This window comes from Cnephaeus nilssonii, assembly GCF_951640355.1.
Source record: "Cnephaeus nilssonii genome assembly, chromosome: 5".
Taxonomy (NCBI): domain Eukaryota; kingdom Metazoa; phylum Chordata; class Mammalia; order Chiroptera; family Vespertilionidae; genus Cnephaeus; species Cnephaeus nilssonii.
The window spans coordinates 20,316,247-20,329,143 of NC_137076.1; the positions used below are offsets into that span (position 1 = coordinate 20,316,247).

Below are 12,897 nucleotides of genomic sequence, written 5' to 3' on the forward strand. Positions count from 1 at the left end.
CTCGGGGCGAGCGCGGAGGGCAAAGGGGAAGAATGAAGCCCGTGGGGACAGAGACAGGAGCCTGGAGGCTGGGTGAGGGATGCGAGATTTTACTTTTTCACAGAAGAAACCTCAACCTATGGCCAAGGGAGGCTGGAATGAGAAGTCCTGAGAGTGGAGGGGGTGTGGGGAGGGCCCCCCCTTCTCTGAAGCCAGAGGGAAGGTGGGGGGCACAAGCGGCACACCCGCGGGAAGGAAGATAAGCTTCAGGAGCCAGGGAGGCGAGGCCAGACAGGTAGAGGACGTCAGGTCCCCATGGTTCAGAGAGGAGCAGGAGGAGGTGAGGTCCCGAGGGAGGCCATGGCATGAAGGCTGGGTGGTCTGGGCCCAGGGCCCAGGAGGCCAAGACATCCGCTGGCTGTCCCACCCAATGGGGGGTTCCTAAGGCAAGGAAGCCACAGCCCCCAGAAGGGGTGGGGAGTGCCCAGAGCCACAGAGCCAGTGGGTGCTCCAACGGGAGTGAATTCCCTTCTCCTAACTCTCCTTTCTTCCAAGCAGCTCTCACTCCCCTCCTCCTCCAGGAAGCCCCCAGGCCTCCTCCCGCCCTTCTCCTGCCTTGGTCCTGATCTAATGGGGGCTGGATGTGTCTGCGTCCAGACAGGGACCTGTCTAAGCTGGCGCTGGGCGTGTTCGGTTCCAGCCCCCGGGTCCTGCTTTGCTCCAAGACACACGGAGCACATTCCTTTGACAACTGACAAGTTTTCTCACCTGTTGTGTACCCGGCTCCATGCTAGACATTGGAAATTCATCCGTGAGCAAGACAGATGCCCACAGCGCTCAGAACCGCCTGTGGGAGCCAGGCAGGATCACATGGCAGGGGGGGAGCTGAGCTGGAAGCGATGGTGGGAGCCATGGGGGACGGTGTGTAGCTGTGTAGCTGCGGGAAGGCTCCCTGGGAGAGAGAGGGCAGGGCTTGCAGGGTGATCTTTTCCAACCCCCGACCAGCTTCGCTTGGTTAAACCCTCCAGTGGCATCCACTGTGCTTGGAACGGGATCCCAGACCTTTCAGCCCCTTGGGACCCCATCCTGCCCCCCCCCCCCACCTGCTCTCTCTGTACCCAGCAGCCTGGCCTCCTCGATGCTCCTCTCATCCACCTGGCCTTCCCTCCTCTGGCCTTTGCAATGCCGTTCTCTCTGCCTGGAACACCCTTCCTGTAGCTGTTTGCCTCGCTGGCTTTTTCTCCTTTAGGTCTCAGTTCTGATATTCACTCATCAGCAAGGACAGACCTCTCCTCCCCAGCACCGAAATCTCTTCCTCCCTCATGGTTTTTATTTGTTTGCAGTCTTTTTAAATGTTTTTATTGATTTCAGAGAGAGGAAGGGAGAAGGAGAGAAGCATAGACATATCAATGATGGAAGAGAATCATTGATCGGCTGCCTCCCGCACACCCCCCCATGGAGGATTGAGCCTGCAATCCCCTGCAATCCAAGCATGTGCCCTGACCCTGACCTCCTGGTTCATAGGTCAATGCTCAACCACTGAGCACCACCAGCCCAGCTGTTGGCAGTCTTGTTTCTTGTAGAAGAAGCTTGCTCCGTGTTGGTCCTCTCTACCTATATATTATAGGGCTTCGCACCGAGGAGGGACTCAGTCAATGTTTGCTGAATAACGGAAGGAGGAAGAGCTGGAGGGTCAGAGTGAGCTGTCAGGTGAAAGGAGTCTTCTGGGTACGAGAAGGGAGCGTGTGCAGTGGGCACAGCCTGTGCAAAGAGGAGAAAGGCTGGGAGACAGGGAAGTGAAGCTGGGAAGGTGGGAAGGTGGGAAGGGTGTCTCTCTGGGCAGTGGGGGCGCCTTGGAGGGTTTGAGCAGGAGAGGAAGGCAGTGGCCAGGAGACCTGGCTGGGTCTGCAGCCCACAGCCCCTGGGGTCCAGCCATCCCACTCTTGCCAAGGACCCACCCTCACTACTGCTGGGTCTGGCCCGGCTCACTGCCTGGGCAGCAGGCCTGGCCCCAGCTTAGCTTCCATGCAGAGGGCGGGACTGTGGTCCCAGCAGAGAAGCCGAGGGCATGTTCTCAGGTTCCTGGTCAGCAGGCCTGAGCCCAGCAGCTGTGTATTGGTCGGGCCCCAGGTCCCCAATCCCTGGGGACTGACTCATTGAGGAGAAATGCTTTCCCCAGCCAAGGCAGCCAGCAGGGCCAGGGGGAGGGTTCAAGCATCCCCTACCCCCACCATTTGGGAACTGCGTGGCTGCCCCCTGCAAGGCCGTGGGAATGGTCTCTTCAACTGTCCTGTCCCCCAGGGATCAGGACACCTTGGGGCTGGTCCTGCCATGTGGCCGGAGGACAGCAGAAGGACCCTGAAGCCAGGACCCCGCTTCCTCCTTGCTGAGTGGGTTCCTTTGAAGACAGGGGGCCTTCAGAAAGGGACTGGCACAGAGTCGGAGCTCTGTAAACGTGTCTTCCTTTTGTCCCCACTCTCCTCGTGCCATCCTTAGCCTACGTTTTCACCATTACTGCTCCCTCTCCTCTCCGTCTGCCACACACCCGGGGCTGCTGTATCAGCAGAGTAGTAGACTCTGGACTTCTTGCCTAGCAAAATGTGTGTCCAGTCCATGGGTTGGTCCTTGAGATGGGGAGCTCAGCCTCTCATAGAATATTCATTCCAGCAGAAAACCCTTTCTCAGATGGGTCAGGGGAGGAGTTAGCCCCCCCCCCACACTCTTAAAGCCCCTATCTTTGCCCCAGGTTCTTTTCTGAACCCCAGACCCCAAAAATGGTACTGAAGAGAGTGGTCTAGGCCCCTGTGGCCCTTCTGGGCTGGGCATCTCAATTCCTTCAGCCACTTCCTAAGTCAACAAAACCTCCCAGGTCACCCCTTCTGTGCCCACCCCATGCTGGATGATGCCTGGCCCCTGGGGAGCTCCCCTTTAGGGAGGGGACAGAGCGGGACACGGATGCCGCCATCCCCTTGTGGGCAAGACTGAGCTGGAGGGCAGGAGGGCCCAGGTAAAGCCCTGGGTGGCGGAGGAGCTGGGTCTGAGGGCAGGGGGTGGAGGGGTGGGGAGCAGGGGCTCCTAGAGCTGGAACCTTGAAGAATGAACAGGAGTTCACCAGATACATGAACGAGGGGAGGGGATTCACGCTAGAAAGAGGGACCAGAATAGGCAAAGGGGTGGCATGTGTGGGAAACAGTAGAGCATGCCTTCTATAACCAGAAGAAAATGCATTTTCAAAGAGAACCCATTTCCTGTGAGTTCCTGCTTAGGAAGGAAGCAAAAGGGTCCCTGTCCAACTGGGATCCCAGGCAGAGGGCAAAGGCCAGGAGAGTACAAGTGCTGCTGGGTGGGGGTGAAGTTTGGCTCAGTCGGATGCTAAGGGGGGCAGGACTGGCCAGAGAAGGTCAGGCCCCCACCCACAGGGTGCGGGACTTGGGTTTTCTCCTGGGGTGACAGGCATGGGGAGGACTCAAGCTGGGCCTGGCCCACGGGCCCGTTGACTCAGCACACTCCTATGAGTCATTCTGTGCCCCTTCTTGTGTAACGTTAGTCTCTTTCTCTTCCCGATCCCTCACTTTCCATGTGGCCTGGAGTCACTCAGACTTGGGTTCCAATCTCAGCTCTTCCTCTAGAAGCCTCCAGCAAGTCACCATAAGATGGCATATACCCCCCCCCCCCTCATACAATGGGGTTGTGGGTCATCTCTGATGCCAGGCCCTGGTCAGTCATTCAACTTTCACCCTTGGCTTTTCATGCTTCTCCTTTCTGTCTAATGGTACTTCTCTGCCTTCTTCACATCTTCCTCTTCCTGTATTTAAAAACCACCCAAGTTATTGGTGGATGAATGAATAAGCAATACGCGGTGCAGCCATTTAGTGTAATATTACTCAGCTCTAAGAGGGACGGAAGCACTGACACACACTACAATGTGAAGGAACCTTGAAAACATCGTGCTGAGTGAAAGAAGCCAGACGCAAAGGCCACCTGGGATATGATTCCATTATATGAAATGTCCAGAACAGGCAACTTCATAGGGACAGCAAGCAGATGAGTGGTTGCCAGGGGCTGGGGGAGGAGGAATGGGGAGCAACGGCCAATAGATATGGGGTCTCCTTTAGAGGTGATGAAAATGTTTTGGAACAAGATAGAGGTGATGGTTGCACTAAATGCCACTGAACTCTACACTTTAAAAAGGCAACTGGTGTTGACTGGCCTGGTTCACCAGGAGGTCACGGTTCAATTCCCAGTCAGGGCACATGCCCAGGTTGTAGGCATCATCCCCAGTGTGGGGCATGCAGGAGGCAGCCAATCAATGATTCTCTCATCATTAATGTTTCTCTCTCTCTCTCTCTCTCTCTCTCTCTCTCTCTCTCTTTCTCTCTCTCTCTCTTCCTCTCTGAAATTAATAAAGATATATTTGAAAAAAATTAATAAACAGGTAAGTGGTTCATTTTATGTTATGCAAATTTTGCTTCAATTAAAAAAAAATCACCAGAGGAAATTATTAACAACTGTCAAAAACAGTGAATGAAAGTTTGATGGGCACCAGGATATTCACACAGTCTCAAAGTATCTCCCCATCTAATACTGACATTTATTTATTATGGGGGAGGGAGATAGGAAGAAAATGGTACTTTACAATAGGGAAATTTGGCCAACTTCACTCGAGTGATCAAAGTTGAACACCAGCAACGCTGGGAACTCATGTCAGGTGCCTCCTGATACGATGCACCGATGTGCTGGGGAGGACCAGCCATGCTGCCAGACACACAACCTGAACCTGGTCAAGGGGAGCCAGAAGGCCCAGTGCATCTGTGAAACAACGGACCTCGACTCTCCAGAAATGTCAACGTTGTGCAAGACACAGAAAGGCTGAGGAGCCAATTCAGATTAAAGGACAACAAGAAACAACCTGGCTGGCGTGGCTCTGGTTGAATGTTGACCTATGAACCAGGAGGTCATTGTTGGATTTCTGGTCAGGGCATACGCCTGGGTTGCGGGCTGGATCCCCAGTAGGAGGTGTGCCGGGGGCAGCTGATCAGTGATTCTCTCATCATTGACATTTCTCTTTTCTTCTCCCTTCCTCTCTAAAATCAGTAAAAAGAAAAAGAAAAGAAAAGAAACATAACAATTAAATGCGACACGTCATCAGAGATTAGATCCTGGACCAGCAAAGAAACATGCGACAGAGATATTGTTGGGGCAACAGAAAACTTTGGGTATGGACTGAGGGGGAAACTGTGCTGTGTTTAGATAAGAGAGTGCCCTTGTTTTTAGGGAGTATATATGTAATTATAAAGCAAATGTGGCAAAGTGTGGGTAAGTATGGACCAAGGGCATACGAAAATTGTATTATTGTGCATTTAAAAGTATTTTAAAAGAAAAAGTCTTAGCCCTGGCTCAATTGGTTGAATATGGTCCCATGCACCAAGTGGTCACCGGTTTGATTCGGGACACATGCCCAGGTGGTGGGCTTGATCCCCAGTAGGGGATGTGCAGGAGGTGGCTGGTGAATGTTTCCCTCTCATCTCTCTCTCTCTCTCTCTCTCTCTCTCTCTCCCCCCCCCCTTCCTTTCTTTCTCTCTCAAATTAATTTTTAAAAAAAGAAAAGAAAAAGTCTTAAATTGCCCAAAGATCTCAGGGGTGCCCATGTCAGGACTCCTGTATGCTCAGCCCCAATGTTCAGCTGCCCTCTGGGTGGTCCTCCAGCTCCTCAGCTTGAGCACCTCACCCTCAACCCATTCCTCCTCCCTGCAGCCTCATCACTAAGCCAGAGAGCAGGGGGCCGGCCTGACCCCTTTCTCCTGCTCATGGCCAGCCCCACCCCTGGCCTGACCATTCTCCTTCAGGACTCGGCGCCTTCTCCGGATGTAGGGCTGCCCCTCTGCTGGGATGGCATTCCTTCAGTTCATGCAGCCTGAGCCCCACTGGGTCCTTCTCTGGGAAGTCCTCTCTGGAGGTAAAAGGTGCACCCAGCCTCTGGAACAAAGCCAGACAGAGAGCTGGGCTTTATACCTATCTGCCGAATGAATGAATGAATGAATGAATGAATGAAAAAATAAGGAGCCCACCCTCCAGGCAGAGCCCTCCCCAGCCCTTCTTTGCGCCCTCCCCAGACCCTGCGCCTTCCTCTGACCAGCCCTGAGTTCCCAGTGCTGGGTGCATCGATGTCTGGCTCTTTCTTCCGCAGAATGACATCTCCTCCAGGGCTGGGGTGGGGGTGGGGGGTGGTGGCCTTTTGGGGGGTCCCCTTTCTCACCATGGAGACATTTTGGAAAAGTCAGTGGATCGAATTGCGTGGCAGAGCTGTGTGGAGTATGGGGTGGGACTGGAGTCACCTCTGGGGTTCACACGGGCTGTGAAGAGGAAGGGCTGTTGGGAGTGTGTGTGTGCCTCTTGCCGTTATTCATGAGACGCCTCTAGCTTGTGTGTGAGGTCGGAGGCTGCCAACGGCCCCGGGCTCAAGGCTTGGCTGGGCCTGAGTTTCAGGTTTTCCAGTGTTTGAGATTTCAAGTCCCCTGAAGTTCGGTGCACGTGTCTGCATCGGTGCCTGGGGGCTGTGTGCTCCTGAGCCTCTCGGACCTGCCTGGTCTCCGTTTGGGGGTGTCTGGGGGGTCCGTGTTTGTGTCCGGGCCCCGTGTGCCTCTGGCTCTGGGTGTGTGGGGAGCAGAGGTAACCACCAGGCTGGGTGCGTCTGCCACCGCGAGTGGGTTGGTCCCGCATCCCCCCCGCGTGGCCGGCCCGAGTGTCTGCGGGTCCGCGGGTCCCACGCTGTGTGGGTGGGTGGAGGGTGGGCAGGGACCCTGGGAGGCCGGGCGAGGGGCGGGGAGCGCGGGGCTGGCCCCGGGGCGGAGCGAACCGCCAGGGCTGGGGGCGGGGCGGCCCGACAGCCTCACTTCGGCGAAGTTGGCGGCGCTGAGGCTGGCCCGGGACGCGCCCGGAGCCGAGGGAAGGAGGGAGGAGGGAGGAGGGAGGGTCGCGGCGGGCCGCCATGGGGCCGGGGACCCGGGTCCGCCGCCGCGGCCTGATGTCGCCGCTGCCGTCCGTGCGGGCGCCGCTCCTGTTGCTGCTGCTGGCGGGACCCGGGGCTGCAGGTGAGGGGTCGGGACCTGAGGGTGGAACGAATGGGGGGAGGAAGGGAGGAGAGCGGAGTGCAAGGACCCCCAAGTCTGGTGCTGGGGGGGGGGGGGGGGGGCTGGAAGCCAAGGACCAGAGCAGGCGCACGGGCAGGAGCAGGGGCAGGGGCAGGAGCAGGGGCGCTGGAGCCCGGACTGCGTGCCAGCCCCGGGGGACAGGGACTCAGAATTGGGGGGCGAGGAACGCAGGGGCCCAGGAGCGATCAGGGCTGGGGATGTAGAGACCCAGAAGTCCGGGACTGGGAGCTCGAGATGCGGGGACCTGGGACTCAAAATTGGGGGGGGGGGGTACCCAGAATCTGGAGCTCCCTCTCCACCCACGCCCATCCGGAGTCCTGGGAAGGTCACGACTGGAGCTCAAGTGCCCCCAGGGCGGGGACCCCTCGTACAAAAGCCCCACCCCACCCCCACCCCCAACTCTCAGACCCGCGGGGCGGGGGTCGGAGGGCGGGGAGGGGGCGCGAAGTTCTCGCAGCTCCGAACTCGGAGGAAACTTCCCAGGCCGGAGCGCAGCAAAACCCGGAGCCGGAGCCGCCGCGGGAGCCGGAGCCGCTGCGGCACCCGCGCCCCTTCCCCGGCCCCGGCCCCGGCCCCGCTCCCTCCCCCACCCGTCCGGATCCGGCGGCCCGGACCCGGTCCCCGCCCTGGGAAGGGAGTGGGGGGCGGGAGCGCGAGCCCACGTGCTCCTCTTCGATTTCTGTGCCCGGACCTTGCAGCCCGAGCCCCTCCCCAGCGGGCCCGGGGCCCCCCGCCCCTCCCCCTCCGCATTTTCCCCTCCCTCGCTTGGGACAATGGCCGCGGCGTCTAGACACCCCCTCCCCCCGGCCGGCCTCGCGCTTTATTTGCCAGACAAAGCGGGATGGGCGGCGGGGCCGAGCGGGGGCTGTGGGGGCGCATCCCCCCCAAGGGAGGCCTGGCGGGCGGAGGAGGGACGCGGGCCCAGCAGCCCTGGCTGAGGGTCCTGGGGCGCCTCTGTGGGGCTGGGTTCTGGGAGGGGTGGGAGTGCATGCGGGCCTCCCAAGCCCATACCCCACCCCCACCCCCCAACGTGCCCCCGCCCGCACCGGGCAGGACCGGGCAAGAGCTGCCGCCCCCGCAAGGCCAGCGGGCACCCACATGGTCTGTCACACACTCGCAGGCACACACAGCCCTGGGTCACACATATCGAGATGTACATGTGCACACACAGAGTACACCCCCAAACACCCCCATGTCCCCCAGCTCACACAAGACATACCCAGGCACACACAGCTCACACACTGATGTGCGCATATAATCACACGTGTTCATACAAAGTGCGCACACAGGCCCCAGGCCTTGCACATGCTGTCTTCACACACTCAGACACATACAGACACAGATCCAAGGGCATGCCCAGCTCACACGTGCAGATGGGCACATCCAACCTATACACAGCCACATGTACACACACAGACACCCAAATACACAACAGATCCAGCCTGCACACACATGGCACACACATCTGTACACCCATGCACATCACGTACACATGCATGGCTCACGGATCCCACAGCTGAGAGAGGCCCTCAGGCTGGGTCTCATGGCCCCCAGTGTGAGTTCACAAACACGCATCGGCCCCTATGGGGTGATGTCCTGTCCCTGCTTGTCCCCTCCTCAGGAGACATATGCCATATTGGCCCATGCTCATGTCCCGCTTAACTCCTGTCTCTACGGCGTCTCCTTTTCTGTGTCTCTGTCTCTATACTTCTCTGTCTCCTCTCTCTGTGCTGCCTGCTCCTAGCTTCCTTTTTTATATCTGTCTCTGCTTTTCTCTATCTCCCTCCATCTTTCTATCTCTCGGTGACACACACATGAACACATTGGCCCCATACCTGCCAGCACACACAATTCTCCACTAGCTCACACCCAGCCATGCCCCAGACCCGTCTGGCAGGACAGTTAGACTGTGCCACACCCCAGAGGGACAGCCCTCAGGGTTGGGGATGCTGGACAGGGCAGTACATGTCTGGGGCCAGCTGCCCCTCCCTTCAACACACACCCTGCAACACCCAATGCTGGCTGCGCCTGGGGTACATGCCCCGGCCTCGCTCCCCAGAGCCACTGCACAGGGCTGCACAGCTGGAGGAGGCGCCCAACATCAGTGGAAGAGAGAGAGCCATGGCCCAGGACTCCCTGCCGCTGCCCCCTCCATTACCCCAGGATCTGGGCACACAGCCTCGGACCTCCCTTTAACACACCGCACCCTCACTTCCTGCCTCTGCTCCCCCCATTTTGGCCACTTCCTGAGCCCCCACATCTGGCACAAGTCAGCACCTCCTCTTGTCCGCCCCTGTCTTGTGGTTCCCAGGGCTCAAGCTGGCAGGGACAGCTGCGGCCCCAACAGCTGGGGCCAGGGTGGGGAGCCGTGGGAACCTTAGATGGAGGGGCTCCCTGCACCCTCAGAGACACCCCCAGCTCCGTGCAGCTGTTGCCTGGAAGAGGGAAGGAGGGGGGCTGTCCCTCTGAGCTGGGGTTCCTGGGCACCTGTCTGACCTGCCCACCTCTGTTCACCCCACACAGCTCCCCCTTGCCTGGATGGAAGCCCGTGTTCAAATGGAGGTCGCTGCACCCAGCTGTCCTCCCGGGAGGCTGCCTGCCTGTGAGTGCCTGGCTCAGAGCCATTAGTGGGCCCCGTGTGGGGAGGCAGTCTGTCTTGCCCCCCTGCTTCTGTGTCCACCATGAATGCCTCTACTACTTCCTACATGTGCGGCTTGGGCAACTTCTTGATTCCTGGAATCAGCAGGGTTAAAAGCAGGAGCTCTGACATCTGCTTGGCCTGGCTTCAAATCCCACATCGTGTTGCAGACTGGCTGGGACTTCAGCTCTCTCTCTTTCTTTTTTTAAATATGTTTATTGATTTTAGAGAGAAAGGGAGAGAGAGAGAGAGAAACATTGACGTGAGACAGAAACATGGATTGGTTGCCTCCCACAAGTACCTGGATGGGGAATCAAACCTGCAACCTGGGCATGCGCTCTGACCAGGAATTGTACTGGCAACCTTACACCTTTCGGTGCAAAGATGGTCCTCAACCAACTGAGCCACACGGACCAGGGCTGGGACTTAACTCTAAGTCTCAGTGTCCTATTCTGGAAAATGAGCCCAGTAATCCCCAACCTCACAGAATTCTCAGCTGCCTGAGGTCATATGTAAAGCCCCTAATGGAGGTAGTTATAACTTGATCAACAAATCTTCAGGGACCAATAGCAGTGGCTTGGGAGGGTACACCATCTGCACCCTCCCCTATCTCAAGATTTCAAGGTGGGGGCACTGGAGGCCTGTAATACAGCCCAGCTTTGCCACTTCATTGCTGTGTGACCTTTGGATTAGTCACTTCCCCTCTCTGAACCTCACTGCATATGTGAAACAGGGGCTTGTGACCAGGAAGGAGCCCAAGAATTTGGGAAAGGCAGAGGGCTGGGGGGAGTCGGGAAGAGGCTGGGAGAGAGCTGAGCAGAGGCAAACAGCTCAGTTTAAATTCTGGGCTCTGGGTTACCTTGTGCAAGATCTTTGAGCTTGCGGAGCCTCAGTTGCTGCATCTGCAAATTGGGGCAATAACAGTTCCTCATTTGAGTTTATTGTACAGATTTAAATAAACCCTTCATACAATGAACTCAGCATACTGCTTGGCGTACAGCAAGTGCTCAATAAATAGGGCTTATTTTTATTGTTTAAGAGCTTTATTAACAGGTGCTTGCAGTTTGTTGACTTTTTGAAAAAGTTGTAAACTTTTATTTACAAATTAAAAATGAGGATCTTAAAAATCACAGCTTGAACAGACATGTAACAATTAAAAAACTTTTATAGGTGAATTGAGAAAAAACTAGGCTTAAAAAAAAACCCATCTAAAAAAACACACCCATGTTTGTCATTACCAAAAAGAGACATCTTTAGGTAAAAAATGTATATCTGGTCATTGGGCAAAAAGCCAGCACTGAAGGTCTTCAGCTCCAATATTATGTTCATTTCTTTATGCTGGAATTTCATATTCACTTCTTGTTGGATGACTAAACCAGATGGTGGCAGAGATGGGAAGCCAGTATTTACTCAGCCCCGCCTGTTCAGCCTCTGGAGCAACGAATTCTCAGCCTCTCCGCTGGTAGATCCGCTGCTTTTGTCTCTTTGCCATCTTGTGGCTTAGGGTTTTCTGGGCATCGGCATCGGTAATTGAAGTTGGGTAACTGAAGCTGCAGCGTTGCAGCGGTACGGGTACCATCGTTGCTGTGGCTGCTGACCTTGGGTCTCATCTCCTTGATTTCCTTGTCTTCTTCATTGCTGTCCCCTCTAGGCTGTCTTTAGTGAGGAGGGCCAATAGGGGTTATTATCCTATATAATAAAGAGCTAATGTGCTAATTAGACCGAACAGCAGAACGACCTTTATCCTGACGACCTTCCAGATGAAGCCGGGGCTTCGAGGGGCTGCGAGGGGCTTCGAGGGCCGAGCCCCTTGCACGAATTTTGAGCACCGGGCCTTTAGTTATAAATAATAACAGCAGAGACACAGGAAGTAGGTGCCATAAGGGGGAACCTCTCAAGATTATGGGGAAATGCTTGGTTCCTTTTGTAATTTTGTCCTTAGTAAGAGCAGTTCATCCAGTAGCCATTAACTAATTGATTTATTCATTTATTCAACAACATGCGACTTTAGACCCAGGAGAGCCGCTTTGAAGTTATACACACACTTTGAATGGAGACCACTTGAGCTCATCTGGGTGGGATGCTTAGCCTGGCTGAGCGGGCTTTTCCGGTTGGGAGTCCGCAAAGGTGAAAATAGGGAAAAGTGCCAACCCCCCCCCCCCCCCCCTCATCTGAAGCCACTCACCTGGAGGTGGAGCCCCAGGGCCGAGCGCCTGCGCAATAGAGCTCCGCGCCTGGAATACTGCCGACAGGTGAATGCGCCCGCGGCTGCCCCGCCCCTCGACAGGTGAATCACCGGCGCGCGTGGCCGCCCGGAGCCCGGATTCCCCGGAGTGGAGCGGACTCAGTCCCCAGAGCTGGGCTGTGGGAACCACGCCCCACGCACCCCCAGTCTCCTTACACATCCCAAATACTCATGTGCTTTCAGGGACGCCCCCCCCCCATGGTCTCGCAAGTCTTGCCCCCAAAGTAGGCTTCTAAGCCCTTGTTTCTGTCTCCCAGTCCTCGCCTCCCCTGCCCCCCCAAGTCAGCTCTCCCCTCCGTCTCCCCCGAAACCCAGGCCGTGGGGCGGGGCACGGGCGGAGGCTGGAACCGGCCCGACCGGTCGGCAGGGGCGCGGGGCACAGATCGTGGGAACCCGCCGGGGGCGCCAGGAGAGGGCCGCGGGGCCGCGCCCTGCCTGGCGGTGGGACCCCGCAGTTCGGGGCGCCCCGTGCAGCGCGCCCCCTCCTGGCGCGCAGTGGTGGTGGCTGTCCTGGCCCTGCGGGCCTTTGAGGAGGGGGCTGGGAGCTGGTTTCTCCCCTCACGACACCACCTGCGCCTCTGTCCGGCCATGTCCCGACCTGTTTCGCTGGGGGCCGGGGTGGGGGGACCTTGTGGGTGACGCTGAGGACTGAGTCAGCTGCTTGAGTGTAGCCCTGAGCGCCTGGAACAAGCCAGAGGGAGGGACCAGCGGGAGAGTGGGCAGCGTCGGGGGTGGGGTCTGGGTCCTCGAGCCTCTCGGGGCCCCTCCCTCTGACCACGCAGAAGATTTCCAGTCTTAAGACCACCCCTTTTCCAGGTCTCGTGTTTCCCTCACACTCCGACCAGCTTGCTTTGGTGGGTTTGGGGAGGGGACTGCGGGCTAAA

At 57.2% G+C, this 12,897-nt stretch overlaps 1 protein-coding gene across 1 annotated transcript in view; it reads left to right on the forward strand.

Annotated features, from left to right (window-relative positions):
- Positions 1-6,891: 6,891 nt before the first annotated feature.
- NOTCH3 (notch receptor 3) overlaps positions 6,892-12,897 on the forward strand; it is a 33,142-nt gene continuing 27,136 nt past the window's right edge. The window contains exons 1-2 of the mRNA XM_079770580.1: positions 6,892-7,070; positions 9,654-9,732. Of these exons, the coding sequence (XP_079626706.1) occupies positions 6,968-7,070; positions 9,654-9,732 (182 nt within the window). The 5' untranslated portion in view covers positions 6,892-6,967. The remainder of the gene's footprint in view (positions 7,071-9,653; positions 9,733-12,897) is intronic.